This window comes from Ceratina calcarata, unplaced genomic scaffold (genome assembly GCF_001652005.2).
Source record: "Ceratina calcarata isolate Rehan_Ccalc_2016 unplaced genomic scaffold, ASM165200v1 scaffold579.2, whole genome shotgun sequence".
In the NCBI taxonomy this organism is placed as follows: Eukaryota; Metazoa; Arthropoda; class Insecta; order Hymenoptera; family Apidae; genus Ceratina; species Ceratina calcarata.
In genome coordinates, this window is record NW_017177008.1 from 793,695 (window position 1) to 817,172 (window position 23,478).

Here is a 23,478-nt window from a genome sequence, read left to right on the forward strand (position 1 = left end):
AATACACCTATTTTCTTGGTCCCGTCGTCGATTCCTTATCGCCGCGTCTAGATACGCCCGCGACATGTCTCCGAGACACGTTTCCAATAGCGCGACGTTTCCCCCGCGATACGTGCACGCCGTTCCAGTCGGGCTTCCATCCCCGATATTTCTTTCGATTTTTCGTTTCGCATAAAAGTGCCCCACCATCCATCTTACCCGTGCCTCGGTAATGATAAGCCACCGTGGTCGAATTAATCGTTTTCGCAGCTAATTGCCTGCTCGCGGCGCGTAAAGACGCATATGGTGGCGTTCAAGAAACAATCACTTACCGGGGTACCGTTGCCGGTGTAAGTACTCGGTAATACGGCGATCGTTAACTCGCGGCGCAGGGTCGCGAGATTGTCTGATCACCGATTCATAAATCTTGCCGCGAAACGGCTACGCGGTTTTTCGCTAATTGTACGTTTCCAAGCGAATCGAAAAACTGCTAGCACGTTTACCACCTACCGTTCCTCCTGATGGTCTAATAAATCTCGTCGCTACTGCGTTTCCATCGCAACCACGAATTCATTTCGCTTCCCTGTTTTCAACGTTTAAATTAAGATTCAGCCGTTTTCCGCGTTCCGAACTTCCACCGAGAATCTCGGGTCGGACATCACTTCCTATTTCACCGAGATGTTAATTAGTAGTAATTGCACCGACGTCGAACGATCCAATATCGGTACTTACATTGTAATAAAAATTGTCATTTCCATTATAAATCAGAATTCAACCGCGTGTTCTTCGTTCAGCTTCGCGTTTTCGTAATCGATTCAAGTAAAATCTTTAGCACATCCGCAAACTTCGTTTATAATTGAAACATGAATTGGAACCGAAACACGAAATTGATAAATAATTCAGCGTATCTGTCAATCGGATTTTCAATCGTCCAAGAATGGACGTACTCGTTATATGGTTTTTAATCGGTGTCATTGATTGACGTGCGTAGCTGTGACCTCGGTTGATCTCCGTCGCGAATCCTTTTCAACGAAATATATCGAATGACACTCGGTTCGATTAGAAATATCGGGAACACGTGACGCCGGGAAACAGCCGGTAGGAAGCTGCCGGGCTACCGTGAAATCAGGAGGAACCTTTTTTTTTTTATCGGCCGTTCTTACCAGACAGCTACAGATTCGGACGAGATCGATAAATCCAGTTTATTTTAATACCTCCCACTGCGATCGGGAAAAAATTGTCGACGACATTTTTCATGGATTCATTTTGCATAAAAATCATAATTACAAGCAAGTGAGCAATATTTATGTGTAATGACGAACGGTCTCCTTTCCTGCCGAAATGAAGACACCAAGAGACTCTGTTATACTTAAGAACAGGAAATAGCAGGAGCTCGTTGCATCGTCGCGACTGAACGGCCGCGTGCCGTTCGAATTTCTCGGCATCGGCATGTCCGGTACGCACGGTAAATCGCCTCTCGTCTCGGTTCCGCTCGGCTCGGTGCAAGCGTTTTCGCGCCAGTTTCTCGGCTGCTAGAACTTATCCATCGCGCGAAATTGCTGTAACAAGAGAGCCGCAGCTGCCATCCGTATCTTCATTCTCTCTCTCTGTCTCTCTTTCTCTCCCTCTCACGGTTCTTTCGTAATTGGCAGCTCGCATGGTCATTCCGGAGGAAGCAGCACGCGCGCCGAGGTTTTTGAACTCGTAGCCGAAAGAATCCGCGCTCGCGCGTTGTGCGCAAGTAAACCAGACGCGCGAGGAAAAAGAGGAGACCAGAAGGGAAGAACGAGAAATGAAAAAGAGGACTAGGTGATGCGAGCGAGACGGATTGAACGAGAGTAAAGCGCGATAAAGACGTTTCGGTGCCTGCTCGCCATTTCGCGGTCGCGTTGCGAAGCGAGGAGAAGGAATAAATGCGGAGACATGCAATAAAATTCGTTTGACCGTCGATAAAACGCGGGATTTATCGTTTCATCGTTTCTTGGAGTCATCGGCATGTCCTTCAAATACGACAGGATGTATTCTTTGAATTCAGGATGTTGCGTGTTTAAAAATAATTGACATTTTCGGACGAACTGTTCGTAACGTTGTATTCGATTTACTCGAGTGCACATCTGATTCATTAAATTCTGGGGAACCTACATACGCGTCAGGTGTGCATCGAATTTTGAAAATCAGAAACGAGAGACAGATAGACGAGCGGGACGAGTAGCAACGGGGGAATCAAGGAAGTGTCTGGAAGTCGGACTCAGGAATTTCATCCAGTCTGGTATCCCCTCTTAATCGGTCACTCGTCGTAAGTGGCTGCGACTGCTAAAGTTCGCGAGACTAAGAGCTGTACGAGAGCTTCTGCCCTGAGCATTCTAAGATTGGAATTAATTATTTGTACGCGGAACGTGACGAGCAGATGCCCGCCCGGAATATGCCAGGTGCCAGGATGACACGACGATTTTCCCCGTCCACCGCGCAACGTTCTCCAGCGCATTATTATTATTATTATCATTATTATTAAACGCGTTTCGCCCGGGGATTTTGTTTCGATCGTCTCGTTTTGCTGTGAAATCGTCGCGTTAACGCCGTTTCGTCCAGATGCACGGTTTCCCTTTTCTCCCAAAAGTCGTCCTCCCGTTGCTTCGCTCGGCTCTCGTTTCGTTCCCAGTGCCACCTGCGAATTTTCGACGCCGATTAACACGATGGAATTTTAGATCACTTAATCGGTCGCTCCGCGAGACGGTCTCAGTTAATTTCGCAGTGCCACGGTGGCTCGTGAACGGACTTCACGTGCATAATTTAGTTTACAGCCATCAGCGTGTTCGAGTTCCGATGTATTTGCTGGGAAAGTTGACCCGCACGTTCAAAACAGGAGATTTCAACTCGGCTGACTGTCGATCATCGCTACCGAAGTATCACGGTATTTAATTTTAATCGAAACCGGCATCGTTTGAAATATCTACGAGTTTATACAACGTTGATTCATGAGCGGATCTTCATTGTACGTACACGACTGGTAGACTGGCGAATTCCTTATAAAGACTTGGCACGCTGGTTGGCAGGATTTTCAATTCCTTTCTTCCACGCTGAGAACGCGGCAACGGAGACGGAAGAGAAATCCCCGGGTGTCGGAGCCGGGGCTCACGTCTCGGCCATGGATCAACGCGATATTACCGCGAAATTATTGCTGGCATCGTGTACACCGCCGTCCATGAACATCCGGATATCTACTATGCAACGTGACGGAAAACGAGATTCGTTGAATCGGATTCTGTTTAAACGGATCAAACAAATCGTCGGACGTACTCGACAACGAGAAATACTTGGGCGAATTAAATGAATGTTACAGTTCCCAAATGGTGAGGGTCGATCCGTGTCGGTCCGTCGTCGTGACGACGACGCGACGGAATGGAACCACGAGGCTACCCGTTCTTCCCTTGTGGCCGCACGCGGCGGCGAATAATGTTTCGATGATCGATCGCCGATCGCGGTTAAGAGGCGTATTAATTGCACCGTCGATCGGTACCTCTAATTACCGGTGTGCACCGCGCGCGCACGCCAGCGCGAGCCCGCTGATTAATTACCACCGGCTGGCCACAGCTGCTAACCGAACTGAGATCGATGCCAGGCCGCATGGCTATTCTCTTTAATTCGACCCGATCGAGTGATTATTTTTCTCTTTACCTCCAACGCTCCCGTCTCTTATCTATCGGCTTCTAGTTAATAGAATTTAAAAAGGGTGGCAAGGATGCTTATATATATTCTAGTTCTAGTGGGGGAGGACTCAGCCCTTATGACTAACTACGAAAGTGAGTAATATGTTCTGGAAATTTGATTAGCAATTCTGTCGTTCATGAATCACAGTATAAACGATTGGTCGTACAATACGAGACGGAAAATTTCGATCCGTTTCTAATTAAGTCGAAGAATAAGAATTTCTTTTTAATACGTTTAAATCACTGTTGTTTTTCACTGCCCGAAATTGCGAATAACAGTCGATGACCGAGAACAGGCCGCACGCGTGCCACGCGAACGTGTTGGGTAACAACGATGAAAAAGACGTGGAGAAACGCACGTGCTTAAATTCGAAGAGGTAGCGAATGACCCGCGATTTGTAAACTCTCGTCGCGAGTCAGAATTCGACGAGAGCTTCGTAACGCGGGAGAACGACCTACCCACGCGAGGTCGCTCTTTTGTGCGTTTCGGACGTGACTCACGGCGAATTCATTAGCATCCGGTCACACGCTCCTGCGACGAAACGTCGATAGGACAATGAGCTCGTCTACCTGGCTTTTAACGTCGCTACCTCCTTCCCCATCTTAAGAGTTCTTTGAGAATAATTTATTTAATTCGAAGATAAATCTGACGTTTGTGACTCTCTTTCTAGAAAGATGAACAGGTGTACAAGAAGCCTGACAGTATCAGTTGAATCTCAATTATGTATGACACCAGGTTTGGTAATCTTCTGTCGTTACGTTATTTTTCTTAATGCGCTCAGGAGGGGGTGTAATGAAAAGAACGAGGAATGCGAACGAAACCACGCGTACCACTGTTCTGCCAGGATTTAATTCCTGGTGATTTCAGCGTGCACGCTCGTTTTCCCGTCGCGTGCACCGTTTACAGATAATTTACTGTTTAACGACAGGCTCGTCGAGTCGGTTCAAGGACTCGGACGGGGATTTAATTAGCGTTATCGTCCTTCGTCACGGCTGTCCTTTACCACAAAAAACTTCGAACTTCTGTCGGACTTATCGCGAAATAACCAGCGTAACGATCAGCGAAACGTGGAACCGTCGCGTTTCGACGTCCGGGCCGGGTAAACGATGTTTGAACGCGGCTCAGGAAGCATGTTTAGTTCGCCTCTACATTTGTACAATAAAAGTGTTGCGGGCGAGATACTAATCGGAGTTAACGTTCCAGCGCGAATGTTTCAAACCGGGACGTTTTAAAGGCGGTTGCCTTTGATTCTCGCGCGTCAGCGCTTTCGTTAATTTAAAGAAAGGATGCTCAGTACGAGATCCGTCGTATGATTTGGAATATTGTAATATTAAGTCCGATATGCCAGATTCTGTTCCTCGTTACGGATATACATCCTTTGGTTTTACGATTTTAAAAGAATAAGTAAATAAGAAGATATCGTCAGAAACATTCTAATTGCATTTAATATAATCGGATGAGAAAAAACATTTTCGTTTACTCGCAACAAAAGGTAGCTCGTTAACAGATTTATCTATTGATAATAATGTTAAAACATGTAATCTACCAATTACCGTAATGACTCGGTGGAAACGCAAGTTCACGCGATTTAATGCTAATCTGACGATTGTCAAGCGACTCTTGGAACGTGACAAATCCGTTCCAGGTAGCCTGTTTAAGAATTCACGCGCGGAAAGAGTCATTTCGGATTTTTTTATTCTCGAATAGCTGCTATTTAACCCGAGAGCCTAATTCTTTTGAAACATAATTGAAAGAAGCTGTCGCATAGCTAACCGCGAAATCTCTGGTGAATACACGCTGTCGGAACTTCTCTCCGGAGGGAAGGAATGTCGCGGTGTTACACGTGGAGGAATGCAGCCAGGCAAGGTTAATGACAAACCGATTCCCACCTCGGGACGACCTAACACGGCTTATTTCCTCGTGCATCGACGGTCCGGTCGTTGAATTTCCCGTGGCGAATGTCGCGTCGCGATTACCCGCGTGCGTTCCGCTCAAGCGTCCACAAAAAGAGAGAGAGAGAGAGAGAGAGGGAGTGAGTGAGAGGGATAGGAAGAGAGAGACGAACCGTGCGCCACGTGTTTCGTGCAAAACGTGAGTTCCTGAAGTTCATTAGCACCGCCACGCGTCAATGCATGGCCCAGGGCCGGCCGTTGCACGCTGGCGCCGCGACGCGATGCGACCGCACGCACGAATACAAGTAAAAAAGAATTCTTTTCGCACGTGACGGGAGAATTCGCGATCATCAAATTCCTTCTGTTGTTCAAAAACAGTAACTGACGCACGTCCTCTTATTTCTCTGCACTTTTTCCGGGAATGAACTTCGTCGCACTTTAACCAGTCAACTCTTCCCTGTAGTCGATTTCTGACCCGTGGCTTCGTTACGTAGAACAGAAAATACTTATAACATTTTAACAATTTTCGTACAATAAATATCAAAGTTTAATTGAATTTTAGACAAAATCTTATATCAATTTCGTCGAAAGCTGAAATTTTACTTATAATATATAACGTTAGAACGACGTGCTCCATTCCAAGTTTTAAAGTACAATAATATTGTGTTATAAAATTCTGGTGCACATCGTAAAATTATAGGATGTCTCGAGATTCATTTGATGGACATAAAAAATGATGATTGCATAATAAAAGCGGTATACGTCGCGGAAAGTTTTGGTAATCGGATCTGTACGTCCGTGATGCGCGCCGCTAAATTTAACGTCGCCACTCTTTCCCCGCGAGCACCAATTAACCTCGTATCTTTATGCCTTATTTCTTCGTTTCAGCTCGAGGAATGCGAGGCGTCGGAGGATACTACGGTCAAGGTACGCAATCGGGAGTCTCCCGTTAACTCCTCGACAGAGTTTCTTTCCCACCCCGTAGAACGATGGTAACGTATTATCAATTTTTTGTTTCTTTTTTTCTATTTTTCCTAATCGATCATCCATCATCAAAACAGAAGATTATTCTCCTATCTTCTTCCATCTAATATTTAATATTAATTGCTTAGAAAATAATTTGAGGAAGTAATGGAGGGTTAATAATATGAAAAATCATTGGAGACGAGAAAATCTGTATGCATGACATTCATTTAAATGTACTTTAGAAAACATGATTTTGCATAGTCTGATTATGATTAAACGATTTACATTACTTGAAACGAAAAGCATCGAAAAGTTATAAGCTTCAGAAAAGAATTTCATTTGAATGCGTTCACCCTACTGAGAATCGGAGTTAAACGTCGGTTCGCGGTTTTAAAAATATTTTAGACAACGTCGACCTACATTTCGCGGTTACCGCGTCGAGATTGCATTCGCGGGAATGCCACACCCTCCCTATCCATTTTCTTGCTCTTCCTCGATATCTCACCTGATTCGGCCGATTTATATTAAATATCCGACTGTGCTCGATCTCGGCGAGGCGAGGCAAGGACTCGCGTCCAAGGGAGCGAGTGAATGCAATTACCATCGGCGCGGAGCGGCGTATCGATGTTGAAACTAGGCCAGCCCCTGAGAGGCCAGGAGGTGCACGCGGGCCCGTTAAACATGCAGGGACACCCACGACGTGTTACCGAGTGCCGTTGTCGCTTATAAATCGAGGAACATACCTATTAAACCGCGCCTGTGTCACGTCATTTGACGCAGTCTAATTCTCACGCCGAATTACCGAAGTTTCTTTTATTATTATGCAATATTTCTGTGATAAATTTATCGATCCGATCGATATGTAACAGAATTACGATTGATAAACGTGACGATCGAAACGTCGAGTCACGTGCCTATTTCGTTGCTCGATGCTGCACGACGGGCACAACTTCTTACCCTTGGCTCCACGCCTCCCTCGGGCGGCAGTCTGGACCTGACGTAAAGTATGATGCGCCGAGTAATTTTAATTACGCGATGCAGCAAGGCCTGAATTGTTGCTACCAGGAGTCTTCAGACATATTGGACTAATTCACGTCATTCAGACGACACTTATTAAACCCGGGAATGCCGTCAGCCTTAATCCTCGTAGAATGCAAGATGAGCTGCTCTCCGCGGCGCGACGCGGTTCACGGGAGGACGCGGGGTTAGGTCGAAGGGAGAGGAAAGGGATAGGACGTGATAATCTCCGGAGCGTAGTCATACTCTAGCCAAGTCCTGGAGAACTTTCCGTGTTCGCTTCTTCGCCCTCTTCGCTGCGCTTCAACTACGCTGCTGTATTTTCCGTTTGCCACTATTTTGACCATTTCCTCCGTTACGTCGCATTCGTAGAACAAGTTTTAACGATGTTACGCGCAGGGAAAGAACAGTTGCTTCGATACGGCAGAGAATGAAATCGTTGATATGAAAAAAAAGGATCGTAAAATTTCTCGTGGTTTCGTCAGAGTCGTGGACTCAAGGGCCGCGTCACGATAGATGCGCACGAGGATCGGGGCGGGAAGAATTCGAGGCAAATTAAAAAGGGCAACACCGCAGTTCGATAGGGGAAGGAGCGGAGGACCGTAATAATTGCATCACACTGGGCCACGGTAACGAAGGCGAAACAAAACGCTGCACGGCATAATCGGTGGATAATAATCGGTACGTGCGTCGTTATCGGGCGAGGATAACGAGCGCTATCGTTAAGTTTTAATGAACGCTAGGCTACTAAATTAATGCACGATCCTCTTCCTGTAGACTAGACCTTCACGCGGCGGAGTCCCGTGACGCGACACGATGGCCACATCTCCGTGACGGTATTACCTTTACCCAAGGACTCACGATTTCCATCAATGTCCAACGATCGTGATAATTACCTTTAAGTCGTTGACTCATCGCCCTGTCGCTCCCAACCCTCGTCGTACCCTCCGGTCAATGAATATTTATAGCAATTTCATCCACTGACCGTGCTTCCGATTTTACTCTTTTCCGAATCTTTAAAATTCTCGAAGAAGAACACTGGCAAAAGTTTTAATCTAGAAGGTACGATCACGTTCGTTGAATCGAGTATCAAAGGGCACTTTCTCTTCTGGTATCGTTTTCTATTTCACCTGTTCTTTCCACTCGGGGCAAACGGGGCACGAAATAAAAATCCGAATTTCGACGGCACACCTGAAGACACTGGCAGTCAGCAGTAGCAGAAGGCAATCTAGCAGCAGGGGTCGCCCTCGTGATCGCGACCCCCGCGGCGTTTCGACCGACCCGTTCCGAGCAATGAGACTCTCGAGGTTCGCAAAGAATCGCATCTGGCGAGGAAAAACGCGTTGCCTCACGAATCTCTGAATCCGAAACGGTCGGTCGTTCAATTTAAAACATCGGCCGGGAGTTAGCGGCGCGCTTAATTTCTTCTTCGAGGTTCGAGAGGAACGTAGACCAAAAGACTCGAGCGTGTAATTGCGTCGGGGTGCGGTCGACCTTGCGATGCAAAACGTCGATCGACGTAACGCGTCGCGATTCGTAGCGCCGTCGGTGATCTACCGTCGTGAAAGGGGGAAAATACGAGCCGTCGACGCTTCGATCTCGCGAGGCATCCTCGTTTCCACGAAGCCATTACGATTCCGTGGTTCTTGATCGCTCGATTCTGAACGACGTTAAAAATCGAACTACTCAAGAACTTCGTGGTTTCAATGTAAGCTGTAAATGTAAAAAATATTTGACGGACATTCCCAGTGACGGAGAACATTTTACTCGTACATGTAGATTGCCATGTGTTCTCCAGTCGAAACGGTTCTCCCATTAGCTTTTGATGGATCATTTCAAAATGACTCCATGAATAGTCGCGATTCCTTTATTAGTAACGAGCCTCGACGCTACATACATATACCGCGTAGGTCCATTTGAGCGTAGATGCATTTGTTTAACTTTTCATCCGGGATGAGTTCCCTGATAGGGGATCTAAGTGCATACCGTGATTCAACCGCCGGTCGGTAATGGATGTTTGCCGGCGGTAGAATGACGCGTAGAACGAAGTTTCGGCTTTGCATAAACAGACAGATATAGAATGGGAGCGAAGTTGCTCGGGAATACTGATCTATCTACTGTCCCGGGCAGATTTGCTCTCCTGACACGAGGAATTTCAGAAAAGCATTGTTTTTCCTCGTCCGAATTTTCGAACGGTGAGAAAAATATGACAGAAGAAAAAAAAGAAATATTTTCATCAGCAGTGACATGATCGAGCGATTTGTAGGAAAATCTTAGAATTCTCCTCGCTCTTTGCTGAATTTCTTTGCCAATCTGGATGGAGAGGGTAGACGGGAGGTATAGTCTTCGCATACATAATTCATTGGGAAGACTCGCGGCGGAGCCGGTTAATATAACCGCGGCGTAACGCGTCCTAATGCGTCATAATGTATAATAATGCATCGTAGCCGGGCGCGTAATGCATGAAAATGGTCCCGTCCGCGAGTGGCTTTCTTTATTTCATCGCCGCCATTAAACGGCCCCTGATTTCCTACCGGCCTGGCTGCTGCACCTACCGGTAGTAATCTAATTTCGCGGCTTGCTAGCGCAATTATATTGGCCAACTCCCCTTTTTGCCACCACCCTCGCGAGGAGGTTTCGCCCATACGTCGCTTTAATGGCTGCTTGTTAGAACGCCTGTGAACGTATTCAGTATCGAGATCCGTGTATTTAATCATCGATGCCTCTACGAAAAATCGTCGAACGAAAGATAGTTGGGCATTTATTGCACGATTTAATGATTAATTCGTTCGGTTCGAGCTCATCGCGTTCTCTACGGAACAGTTATAGTTATTTGCGATGGTGCATAGACAAGGAGCTCACTTAACGCTCTTCCGTTTCGCGGAACAACGCTACGTCGTTGCTCGTTAAACATGCTAATACACAGAAACTTTGCGTAAAGTATGGTTATTAGGGTCGTTCAGATTAGAGCAGAGGGGGAGGGAAACGACCGAGGGAGAGACGGCGAAGAGAGGGTACACAACGATGAACGTTGCGGCAGCGTTTCCATCCCCGTTAGTTGGCCGCGACGACAAACAGCTTAGAATAATTTAGACGTCCACCAGATACGGACCAAATGTTTATATTGCGGAGCCAGGCGGTGGTCAAATACCGAGACGAAAGTACAATATTGGACGATCAAACGTCGCGACTCGACGTGGAGATCTCTAAACTCGGACCACGACTCGTAATTTCTCCGAGTTTCCAGCGCAAACACCGTTGTTCACCGATTCGCGTACACTGATTATTCGGAAAATTGCGAGGACAGCATAGTTTCTACCACCGGGTCGTAGTTTATTCGATCATACGAGCAGTCGAAACGAATGGAACGGTGCGATAAACCGAGTGCGCTGGTTTACATTGTAGATAAAAGCAATCTGCGCGGGACAAAGGAATTTCGAGGTAATTGCGGTGATTTCCATAACGCAGCGTCGCAATCCAATATCGAGAGTCGCTGCGCGAGTGACCGAGGAAAGGGTTACCAGGAATTATTAAGTCCGATTATGTAGCCGTTCTCTGGGATGATATTCGGACGTAGGTTAAACGATATTACGACGCACGAGGCGATGTCCACGTGAGCGAGAGAACACGTTCGCGAAAGAGAGCGCGGCATGAACGGAAAATAATCCGTGCAGAACAAAATTACGTACATATGTGGTAGACGTCGTATTTTCTAATTACTGTATGAATATTTATGGTACAGTACGGTCCAGTTTATAACTTCATTTCTTTCTTAATTTCGTATTTAGAACCATAGATTTTATCTTTTCTCGATGAGATGTGATATTTATATACATTCCCATTTTCCATCATGGATAACGCTTGGATTAATGTTCCCCTGCACATTCGAATACCCGTAGATAGTAAATTTTCCTTCTCTAGCATGGTTCATACTGCGACCACTGTGATAGTCTATTAAAATGTTCACAACGGTACAGCTTAATACATAGAATCCCCTCTCGACTCTCATAGCACGTTTAGAACGTTGTATACGACTCTATCGACGAAAAGAGGAATTTCTCAGGCAGACGATAGAGTAATACGGGTACCCATTGACACCCATCGTTCGAGATTCGAATTCGATTGCGTGTGCACACCTAAACGTGTACGAATCACCATACGAAGAATCGATGATACTGTAGAGAAAATCCAAGTGGCACAGTATTAAAAGAGAGAGATTTCACGTGAATCTTGTCGCGGTACATTAGCGTTAGACCCCCATCGAGTTCCCCATGGGAAACGTTTTTAAAAACGTTTTAACGTGCGCCCGGCTCGATCTCTTTCATTTCTCCGTCTTCTTCTCTCCGAATCGAACCATCGCATCGATTCGACGCGTCGTGACGCAAATGCGGCTCCGATTCGAATTTCACTGGTCAGCAGGAAAAGCTGTACTACTTTAAGCAACACGAGGCTCGCTCCTTCTACCCGGAATTCATACGTAAATCCAATGATTTGTGTATTCGTGCTATACAAGCGTTTATTTAGATTCTACACAATAAGCAGGCTAAAATCAAGTGACTTAAGACGTAAATCAAAGATGAAACTAATCTTTTACACGATGCTGTTCGATTATAGTTTTATATACTTGTTACAATTCCACAGCTATAATCGGTAATTATTCACAGAGAGCTATCTATTCCTCGATACGATCCTCATGGCTCTGACAGCATCATGCGTCATCGAAACGTCTGTGACAAGTAGCTCTTTCTAAATAATTACTGCCCTAACCCAATAATAACTGGTTACGAAACTACTCGCAGGAATATGTACGTTGTGCAACGAAGTCGGATCAATCGGATCGGTGGCTTTAGAGCCGGAGCGTGTCGGTCCTATTAATATGCCAGAAACGCGGACTATAAATTCTATTTCGAACCCACCCTCCGCGTCGTGTAGCCTTGAAAAGCAAGGACAATCGATCCTGCCGCGGCACCCCTGTGAATCGCGTTTACTCGACGCCGCGGATCGTCACCGCGCGTCGTCGCGGCCCGTCTTTTGAAATATTCACCCGCAATAGGTAACCGGCTGTGTCGATCGCCCCTGTCTAATTTTCATCCGCTACCACTGGTTATTTTTAACCGAGTCGCCGAGATTGCACTTGCAATTTTTACGAAGGCATCTCCCGGAGTAAACAGAATTTGACGAATCGCATGCGAATTAATTAAAATAACGATAAAATATATTATCGTGTCTGATGTATTTTGTCTCGTGGAAAAATTCGAAATGTATTCTTTCGTTCCTCGAAAAAAGAGGGATACAACGTTCGTGACAAAGATAGATCACGATACTCGTGACCCAAACTATTTTAACACTTAAATATCCAGCATAACATTGACGCAACGTCTTTTGACTATCGCTAAACACCCGGCATTGTATTTGCAACACGATACGCTTACTAAGTCCATATGTAAATTGTTGCCGGATGTTTATGCATAGTTGCAACACGAATAGCCGGCCGTTTAAATGTCAGTAAAGAGGAGCTTTTAAAGCTACGAACTATTATAACGTTAGTAATCTGATTCGCAGAAGAGCTATAACAACGATCCCTTCTCATCTAATATCCGCTAACGTGATCAACAAATTTACACGAGAGCAGGCTGAACGGCCCGATCGCAAAAGACTATTTCACGTGATCGAATCCTGATTCAAGGGAGCGGGCGGATACGTGGAGGCGCGTTTATATATGTCCGATGGACGAGGACAAAGCGACGCGGAAAATCGGTCACGTACGCGATACAAACCGAATTACCCCGATGCCTTTGACAGAGTCCATTAGCATCGACTCTCGCAGAGAAGCGACGCGGCGCTACCATTGAAGCACCCGCGGGTACCGAGTGTTACCAGTCGCGTCGGGCCTCTTCTGCGCCCTCGTGAAACACCGCGCGCACGCCCGTGCACTGTTCGCGCTATCCCAGGTGTGCACGTTTGCGCAATACGATACCAGCGAGGGAAGAGACGCGTGGCCGCGCGCGCGAGGCCATTCGCCAGGATCCTATTTATAGCTGGTTACAGTCACAGTCGGAGTACGTACTACGTATACGGTGGTACCGAGCGAGGGGTACTTCAATTAGCGTTGCTTCAATTAGGGTAACCGCAATTTGCTCTTAGTATTTGAGCAGCTACCCTGCCGATAAAGGCTTGCGCGATCATAGCCAATCTGTTGATGAATTTTCGTATAATGGCCAGTCGAAGTTAATTATATAATGCTCTTCCAGGTTTCGCTGGAAAAGTTAACGGTGAACACAGGCACGGCGAGCACTTTTCGTCTCGGGTCACGCGACAGCCACGGTTTCGACTACTCGGGGGTTTAATTATTGCTCTTCGTCGATAATGATGTTGACGATTATACGCCGCCGGTTGGAGGAGTACCAAGGCTCGACCCGGGCGCGCATTACAATGATTAGAATTGATTTCCGAGAGCAGTTCACGATTTTAATGCCCGCTGATGGGGTCGCGAACGTTTCTCTCCGCGGTTCGGCGCGGCGAGGAACGGAGAGACAGAGAGGAGGCCACTCGTGACTCTTTGCTCTCTGTACTTGTGCCTCTGCTGTTCTATTTAAATATTGCTCGAACCGTTGATGAAATTCGATTGGCGAAATAACGATATTCCGATCGCGCGCTCCTTGTTTGTATTTCTCTTACGAGGTACTGAAATAATCGTCGAGAACCACGCGAGTATATTTTCAACGAAATTACGTTTTGCCTTTTGAAGTTTTCACGTCAGATACATGGGGAAAAATGAAATGGAATAGATACGAGTTTACGTGTTGAATTACGATGGCACGAGAACGGCCAGATACGTGGAATACGAAAAAATCGTGTGTCGACAGAGCTCGTTCGACGAGAGACGAGCGCAGGAAGGAACGGTGATCATGACTGAAGATATCAAACGCCTTGCGTGTAAACAGGCTCGGATGTAATTGCCAATTAATGTGTAAACATGCCGAGTAATTAATCGATGCACCGGTTTTCGTTTCCGGTAGATCGAACGGAAAACGAACGAACCGACGATCCCGTCTTACACACGTGCGTGTCACTGAATGGGGACCGATGTTTCTTCTGAAGAAATTCGAATCGTCGATTCTACGGGCAGGTCGCATGAAACTTTTGTCCGAACGCAGATCGTCAAAGCGTTTTTAAAGAAACGTCCTGTACCGAATTTCGTGAAAGATAACGATTGACTAGGCAGTGAAAGCCGATATTATGAACGGGAATATTGAACATCGCAAAGGGGAGGCCGTCCTTGGCTGACGCGGTTTTGCCTTGCTAATTTGAACTCGATTTGAATTTCTTTGAACCGACTCGCAGTGCAAAGCCCACTAAAACCGAGGGCTCGGTACTTTGACTGGGAGAAAAGTTCGCGTCTCTACACGGAATATCAAAACTTCCAATGTCCCTCCCCTTCTCCTTCCGTTACCCCGTGCAATCATACTCGTTTCATCTCCGTTCCCTGTGAGAAACACGCGACGCGGACGTCCCTTATAGAGGAATCGGACGGCGGATCGAAGCTGCGGATCGCGTCGCGGTCAGCGGACGAGCAGAAAATTCTAGCGTCCTCCAGAAATAATTTGCCGGATAGAAAGAGAGTGCGACGAACGAGGCGGTATCACGTGGCAGGCCACGAAGGAAGAAACGAAGACGAGTCACGAGGCAAATCATTGTCACTTAAGGGGCTCGGTCAGCGGAGGATGTTGTTATGTTTCTCGTGATTTCATCATTAGGGCGCCACTCAAGCACTCAATTCGTTAACCGCGTGTCGCGACTCGGTTCTGCTCCACGCGTAGCGATATTCAGCCGAAGAAAATTTCTCGTTATAACTTCATTACATAAACGCAATTATCATCGAGCGAGCGAACGCGCAGCTGCACGTATGAGACATGGACGCAGCCGTGTAATTCGGTTCACCTAAAGAGAACGAGAGATTTAATCTTTTTTTTTTGTTACACTGCACAACGTGCTAACAATTTATAATACACATCGTGGCCCTAACCTTTGTTCTCTCCGACGGTATTAACTTCGATCGCCGATTGGTCAGTTCATGCTGATTCACGCGCATATGACCGTCTCTAATTCTGAAGTCTCAGGTCAAGCGATCTCGTTGAACTCGCGCGTCCTTCGGAACCCCCGACCGCGGCTTTATTTTCGAAAGCAGATGTCCGTCGAACTTCTGAACTAAAACGAATGTTCCCACGATCACTATATTTTCGTTTACTTCGATTGAACACGTGTCCGACGAGAGAGGCAGATGGACGAATTAAATGTAATTCACAGGTGTCGAGACTATGGAATTACGCGTTATTAACCGAGCATCTTATACCGTGTACATTACGCATAACTTTCTCGACCGAGGAACAGTTCATCGAGCGTAGAAAAATTAAAACGGACGCAATATAACGAGATACATAATGGAATACGAGGCGACGCGACGTCTTCTTAGGAGTATCTTTTCACTTTCTCTCCGGTCTGTTTGCCCGTAACCCTGTCCGTTTGCTCGGATTCCAACGGTTCATTTCGCCCGTGGGACACCACCGGGGAACCGGAAAAATAAACGAGCTCGCGTGTACCACGAGAGATAGGTAGGTACATACACCTACCTACACAGTCTGAAGAAGTCCCGCACCGCGTATCTCCGTTTCCTCGTCGTTCGCCTAGTTGTTTCTTTCCTTCGCCGCGTGTCGTTAGATTTATGTCGACGCCCGGCCCCGTCTCGTCGTTGGCCCTCCTCTAATAAATATGCCGAGCTTTTATTGCGAGAAGAGAGAGAGAGAGAGAGACCCTCACCTCGGTGGAAACAGGAAGCGACAAGGAGGAAGAGACAGAGAGAGTTTCGCGAGCCGACTGGGACGGAGAGAGGAAGCGGCGACAAGTGTGTACGCATTAACGGGTGCGTGACTCTCTGGCGACACGCGATAAATGCAAATTCAGGGGAACGGCCCGTGAAAATGGTACCACGTGGCGGCGACTGATACAGCCGATGTCGAAACGAATTGGGGGAAAGAGCTACCCACCTAATGCGAACCTACAAACTTTTTATTTAGTTACATGTTTTATATACAGCCGGAAGATCGCACCCGTATATCACTGTCTCTCTTTAATCAATTTTTCTATTCATGATTAAGTAATTATTGTTGTGTAATTAAAACAGTATTAAGGGGTTACGTATTCATCATTGTTAAAATATAAATTTATCGCGTTGATGAAAAATTAAGAACGAACATTTGAAGTATCGATCACATACCCAGGACATGTGAAATACTATGTTCCAACTTATATTTTTATTTATGACGATTTCCAAGTTAAAGGGACAAACCTTCGAAACGAAATGGTATTTCGAATTCATCAGTCTAACGATTTTCAAAGAAAGAATGCATAAGGAAAAACCATTGATGTGTGACTCCATTAAAACTCAATAGCTGAGCATCGTCGTGCCCTATTTCTTGTCACCACTCGACCTCGTTCGAATACATAGTACAAGTACATGAAAATAGTTTAAGTTTCGTGACGCGCGTCGCGCACGCAACTCCGCGGTCGCGTCGAAAGTAGAATAAGTATAGTGCTTGTCAGACGCCTCGTCGTACTCCGAATCCGCTGTCGACGGAAATATCGTCGACAAGAAAGCTCTCCGTGATTTCAATCCCGAGTTAATTAATTGACCATGCTTCGTTCTATTCATTCGGAATTTATGTAAAAATCGAATTGTTAGTTTAAGGATGTATTGGCTATACAGTCAATCCCAAAAGTTTATGCACTTCAGAAACGCATTTTTTAAAAAGAAATCAGACGTCGGAAGAACATTGCTAATAATAAACAACAAAAAAAAATTTTCGATTTTTCCGAGATTTTTCCAAGGGGTACCCCTTCAATTTCTTCCAAATTTTCGTTTTTCGCCAATAACTCCCAAACCGTTGAATTTACGGGAAAATTGCATTAGACCTTTCTTGTAGATGACAACGAGATCTACAATTTCCATGTAAAATTTTTTCGCTAGCGTCAATAGTTTACGAGTAATTTGCAAAAAACTGTTTTTTCGTTTTTCGTCAATAACTCGTAAACTATTAATGCTAGCGACAAACTTTTATACAGGAATTGTAGATCTCGTCGCCCTCTACAAGAAAGGTCGTATGCAATTTTTCCGTAGGTTCAACGGTTTAGGAGTTATTTAGGAAAAACGAAATTTTTTGTCAAAAGTTCGCTGATTCGACAGTGGAATGGTCGGATTTCGTCAATGTCGATAAAATGCCTTATAATCATACTTATCTCGTTAAATATCGAAGTTAGAAGAAAAATGCATAAAAACTACACATCTTTAAACACCGAAGAGCGATTAGTAAAGATAGCCTTATGGGACTTTATGTCGCACGAAAAAGTCGGCAACTGTTTTATCGTTTTTTATCAAACACTCGTAAACTATCGATGCTGGCGAAAAATATTTCAGACAAAAGTTGCCAGATACAAGAGAGGTCCTATACAATTTCTTTCTAATTCCACCAAAAAGAGCGATCACCGACTGTGAACCACTGGGTTCTATTCTCTGGTTTAGAGTATCGTACGTTTCAGTTATTCGGTTGACTTCGTCTTCGTTTCAAATCCATCGGGATAAATCCATATATCGTGTCTCGTTATCGATGGGAAGTTTGTTACGGACGAACAAAATCTGTGTACACGGAGGAAATCTGAAATTCGCATTCCAATCGCACGCCGCTTCGGGCGACTAGGATAGCGAGTTTGGTCAGACAGGCGCATACTACTGAATCCGGTCGTTCCATCGCCAAGAATCGTTTCGTTGCTGTGCGAAATCTCCGGAATTCGATCGGATATTCTGTCGATCGCGCCCATCGATCGCATCACATATTTGACCACGTGCCTCGTTCACGTTTCATAGCATCGGGCACCGATATGGCTGGCTGACATTTGTCGCATGCGACTAACTTCCTACGCGCCCGTTCCGAGTTCCGACACATACTTTACTTTCTCTTGTACCGCGCACAGTATCTTCAGTAACGTTTGAAAAAAGTGTATACTATTTTTATTCGATGTCTTCTGACTAGTAAAATTTATTAATCTGTTCGAATAACTTTTGCATCTAATTTTCACGCGATATTGTCACATTTCTACAGACACGTATAAATTCCTGTTTTAATCGAATAAAAATTTTCATTAGTAGGATTAATAGCGACGCGTGAATAATTCTCCAGTCACCGTCGAGAAAGTCAGTTAACCATCTGGTTTAAAAGCGGTGATTTACAATCGGACCGAAGCTATTTCTGCTGATTTACATTTGTAAGTTATAATCCCGGGATACGGACAAATTCCGCGGAAAACTTTGGTTGAATCTCGTTACCGGCCGTCCGCCGGCACCCGACCGACGACGTTCCATTTAACCTCCGCTAACCTCCGAGGTCTCTCGTTTCTTGATTAGCATTTTTCAAACCTCGGTAACCCACGAAAATCTCGAAAGCTTTAACGTCGCGGTTAACGGGTACATGAGTCGCATTCCTTCGACTCGGAAAGTAAAACTTGCGAACCGATATTAAGCCAGTGGATGTTTAGATGAATCGACGGCGAAACTTCTCCTCAAATAACGAGCTACACTCATCATAAGTTACGTGTATTAATTACGGAATTAAAAAAAGAGGGAAAAATGTCTTTAATTAAATCCTACATCGTCGGCTCGATGATCACCTAATCCTAATCCTAATACGATTCGTTTTTTCCGCGAGGTATTAAGGAAAATGAACATGAGTTTAAAAAGCAAGCGAGGAAAAGTTTTCGAAATAAAAGTGACGCGATGCCTTGACGCTCTCGCATTTTCAATTAATTTCGAAGTAAGCACCGTAATAACTCCTCCGGCCGCAAATTGCCAGCGAGGGGAGCGACGGGGCTCTGTGAAAACAGGCCGGCCACTCGAATCGTACGAAAACTGCATTGTGCAGTGACGGCAACGGCAATCGTTAAGTGGCCTGTTTGTCGTTGCATCAGGCTAATCATCTTCTGGAGAGACGCACGCTCTGGCTCGGTTCCAACCCGAAACGGGCAACGGGGAACGAGAGGCAGTGCCGCGCTTTGGCTACGGTCGCAATGGGCAAACAAGTTTACCCTGCGCACATCCTCGAACGCTACGTGTACAGATTATAGGCCGTTGTCAGCTGTTGAGATAAGAGGCTGGCCCGTTCCGAAGCGACGAGCACTAGAACGCAATCACGAGGAAACGATCGCGGAGTACTTGCCGCGTTTGACGAAGTTCTCGTACGTGAAAGAAATTCGATTCGATGGAAATTGAAGTAGGTAGACTGTAGTAGAGATTCCCGGTGTGTAATGCCGGGCCGAGAAGAGCGAGGGAGAGGGCCGCTTCGGTGTATATAATGGAGAGTGACATGAATGGAATAAACTCGAAGAAAGGGAGGACGGTGATGACCCACTGGATAAGAAACTAGCTGAGATAATAGGTAACATTGTTAGCCGACCGGTAAATACATACTCAAGAGATCCCCTTAGGCTTACGCAGGAAGAACGTTTTCTTGTTCTCCAAATTGGTAACAATACTTCCATCGATTTTATTTCGTGTCCAGTTCAAGAATATCGCTTAACAAGTTTAATAATTTCATGCCCTCGATATTCATTTTTTTTCATGTATAATTAATGCTTCGTACTCAGTCACAATTTGTCAGCAGATTTAAAAATGAATATCACAATTGTATAGGTCTAGCGCATTTTTTAGGCATGGATATTTATTGTAGTATATAACAGTAACTCGGACTGTTGGAAGAAAATCGTGGGGATTGAATCGGTGAAGTCCGACCGCGTGCCCGAATTATTATCTCTCGCCTGGCATTGTTCTGGATCGTAGCAGCTCGCTTTCGAAACCGTGACCGTGTGTTTGCGACGCCAGGTGTCTAGTACGTACGTACATACGTGACCAGAAATCTTCTGAACGTTTCGATAACCCCGGGTTCGTTCTCCCGCTTGCCTCCGGGCGAATCTCTGTGTCGATCGCTACTCGATTCCGGCGAGATGACGCGTGGCCATCGATCCCGATTCCGATTCGTAAGTACGTATTGAATTCGATCGTCCTACCTGCTCCTTTGCCATCCAACGTTCGCTCTATTTTTCCCTGCTTCGCCCCGGAGACTCAAACACGCCACGTCGATCAGTCGAGAACCAGTATGACCCGGCTCGTTTCGACAGATTTTGTTACACGGAATCTTGACCTCTGTTAATGATATCGGGCCTTCTACAACGATCATTCCTTTTGATCCGCCGTGCTTGAAAAATCTTTGCCAATATTCATCGCTCCATGGAAACTTCTAACGACGTCGTACTTTTGCAAAAATTAGCTTCTACACAATTCTACATGTTTTTCATAAAACGAATTGATCAAACTAATGGCTGAATATTATCAAAAAATACAAATAGCATAAGCTTTAATTCGCAGCACGTTACAAATGATCTTAACATCAATTGTCAGATATATTTTTTAATGTCAATGAATCGATCTAGCATTTTCAATAATTCATTCCGTAGTTCAATAACGATGGATCATTTTTAGTAAGGCAAGACCTATGCTTTCCAGTGGTTATGGGGACGGTCTTCGTTCAAACACAATTGTTACCATTTGCGCTGTTCCGCGTCCACGCCGTTAACCTATTGTTACTTGGTCGTCTTCTTCAATTACCAGTCAGCTCCGTCTCAGGCCAATAAATCAATTTTCTCATTCACCTCTCGTTCGCTTCTCCGTCTAGCTTGCTCAGGAATCGTTGCGACGCGTGCGTGCTCGCGCGGTCATCGCGTACGCAAATGCGATATCGGACTCGCGTGAGCAACGAACGAACGAATCGAATTGAACGCGACGCGAATCGCCGGCTCGATGAGCTCCGCGGATCTCCTCAACGCTCGTCGCAATTAAACAGTTCCGCGGGCATCACGCGAAGATTCATGATCTTCGTACACATACAGGCGAGCGATATTTACGGTGGCGAAATAGCGGTTCACTTTGCCCGTACGAGAATTTATCGTTACGTAAACACCGAATTTCCGTAATTAAACGCGACGGCCACGGCTTCTTTCAAATCAGCCGGAAGAGAAAATTGATAGGTGCACGGAATTGCTTTCGGTGCGATCGCCCGATTTTGTAACGTCTAATTACCATTACTTGTTTCGTTTCGTTTAAAAATATGCTCTCGTTCAGAATTTATTATCCTTTTTTTCCTGGTAATGAACGTACGAGCGAAACTTTAGAATACGTGCGACGAATGCGCGAGGACGATTCCTCGTCGCCGTTATCCGGCACGCGAGAATCGTGCCTCGCGTCCTCGATAACGCGTCGCGTACCGTCGTCGCTTCTTGGAACCGGATAGACGAATCGAGCGGAATCTCGGAATCACGTACATATCTCGAGAACTCGTAAACAACCGCGACGCGGAAACGTTACGAGATGCAGCTGAACCTAACCCAGATCCTCGAGCCAAGGTCGCGTCGAGATCCTCGAGATCGCGAACAGCGAACGAAATTTCAATAACATATTGCGCGGTACGAGTCTGGCTCGAGTAAACCGCTCGCTCCCGTTTACTGACGCCGTCCTCGATACGATCAAACGTCTCCCTGAAATTGTGTTCGTGTATCTTTGGCGAGACGATAGCTACGAATTAACACCGAAGGGAGTATCGTCGATGCTTCCGAGGTAACTCGATTGAAACACGCAACGACGAGGGTGCTCGCTCGCAGCGGAAACCGGATTAATTATCCAAGGGGGAGGGGAATCGGAAGTAAGCAGGACGGTCGATCGTCGAGCCGCGGAACGCGATAAGATTGAAAAAAAAAGTAGAGAAGGAGAGCGAAGAATGAAAAATGATCGGGCCGCTCGATCTCGAGGTGCAGGCACGGGAGAGAGAACGTGCAAGTATTAATTTAGCCGAGCGTGTGCGCGGAGACTGGTAATCGCGAATGCATATACACGGGCTTCCGGTTTCCGGCGCGGCGGTACGGCGTGCGATCGTGGCGGTGGTGGTCAGGCCCGAAGAAGAGGCTCGACGTCTGAAAAAGAGGGACGGAAGGTGTCTCGCGCGGCGAACGGAAGTCGGACCGCTTGGATAACTTCGGGGACCGTCCGTTAAACGCGATTCCTACTCGGTAACTTCCGGTTTCCGGCTCGTTAGTCAGTCCAACACCGTGCGCCACCGTTCGGTCGCTTACCTCGTCGTATACTCGAGTATCTTTATTCGCGTTTTTCTCGCCTCAACATCTCCGTTCTTATCTGTTTCTCAAAACAAAGCGATTTCTTCTCGACTTTCAATACGAGTTCCCTTAAGACGAACTTTCACCTTCGTACGAGAAACGATTTTCGTAAAAATTTACACGTGACAAAATATTGGAATCTCTTTAGATCATGCGTGAGATCGTTTTTGATATCTCGGTAGAACAGAATTATCGCCTAATGTCTTTACTTTTTGTTTCATTACTCAACGCGCTACCGTTGCACATCACAATGCGAGTTCATCGAACCGTAAGATCGCCGGTAGCTGATCGTACAGGAAAATGATTCGACCGTCAGAAATACGGAGTAATAGCAGGAAAACTGCTCAGAAACCTGCCTAGGGGAAAATGGACCAATTTGTTATGCTTTCATTGTGTCTCTCCCTCACGAGACCGGCGATCCATCCGGATACCCGATGAGATTTCTATATACGTCTTCTATTTGGAATATTTAACGCGTCCCATTTGCTCTGTTCGCTCAATTTCCTCCATCATACGCACGATTGTATCCGCAAATGTAGATATAAATCAACTGCACCGTTCCCCATACGCTTCTAATACTTCCTTACGATCACAATTAACGTTTGCTTGAGAAAAATCGCAATCATTGCAAAGAGGAACGCTCTGAACT

General features: G+C 45.9%; 1 protein-coding gene across 4 annotated transcripts in view; it reads left to right on the forward strand.

Annotated features, from left to right (window-relative positions):
• The window catches only part of Pdk1 (Phosphoinositide-dependent kinase 1), a 330,571-nt gene that overhangs the window by 118,181 nt on the left and 188,912 nt on the right, over positions 1-23,478 (forward strand). For 3 of the 4 annotated variants that reach the window (XM_026817462.1, XM_018032420.2, XM_026817463.1), the window contains one exon: positions 6,468-6,506. In XM_026817462.1, coding sequence (XP_026673263.1) covers positions 6,468-6,506 — 39 coding nt within the window. Of the gene's footprint in view, positions 1-6,467; positions 6,507-6,553; positions 6,572-23,478 lie in introns of those variants that run through there. The other variant, XM_026817464.1, reaches the window with a different exon arrangement.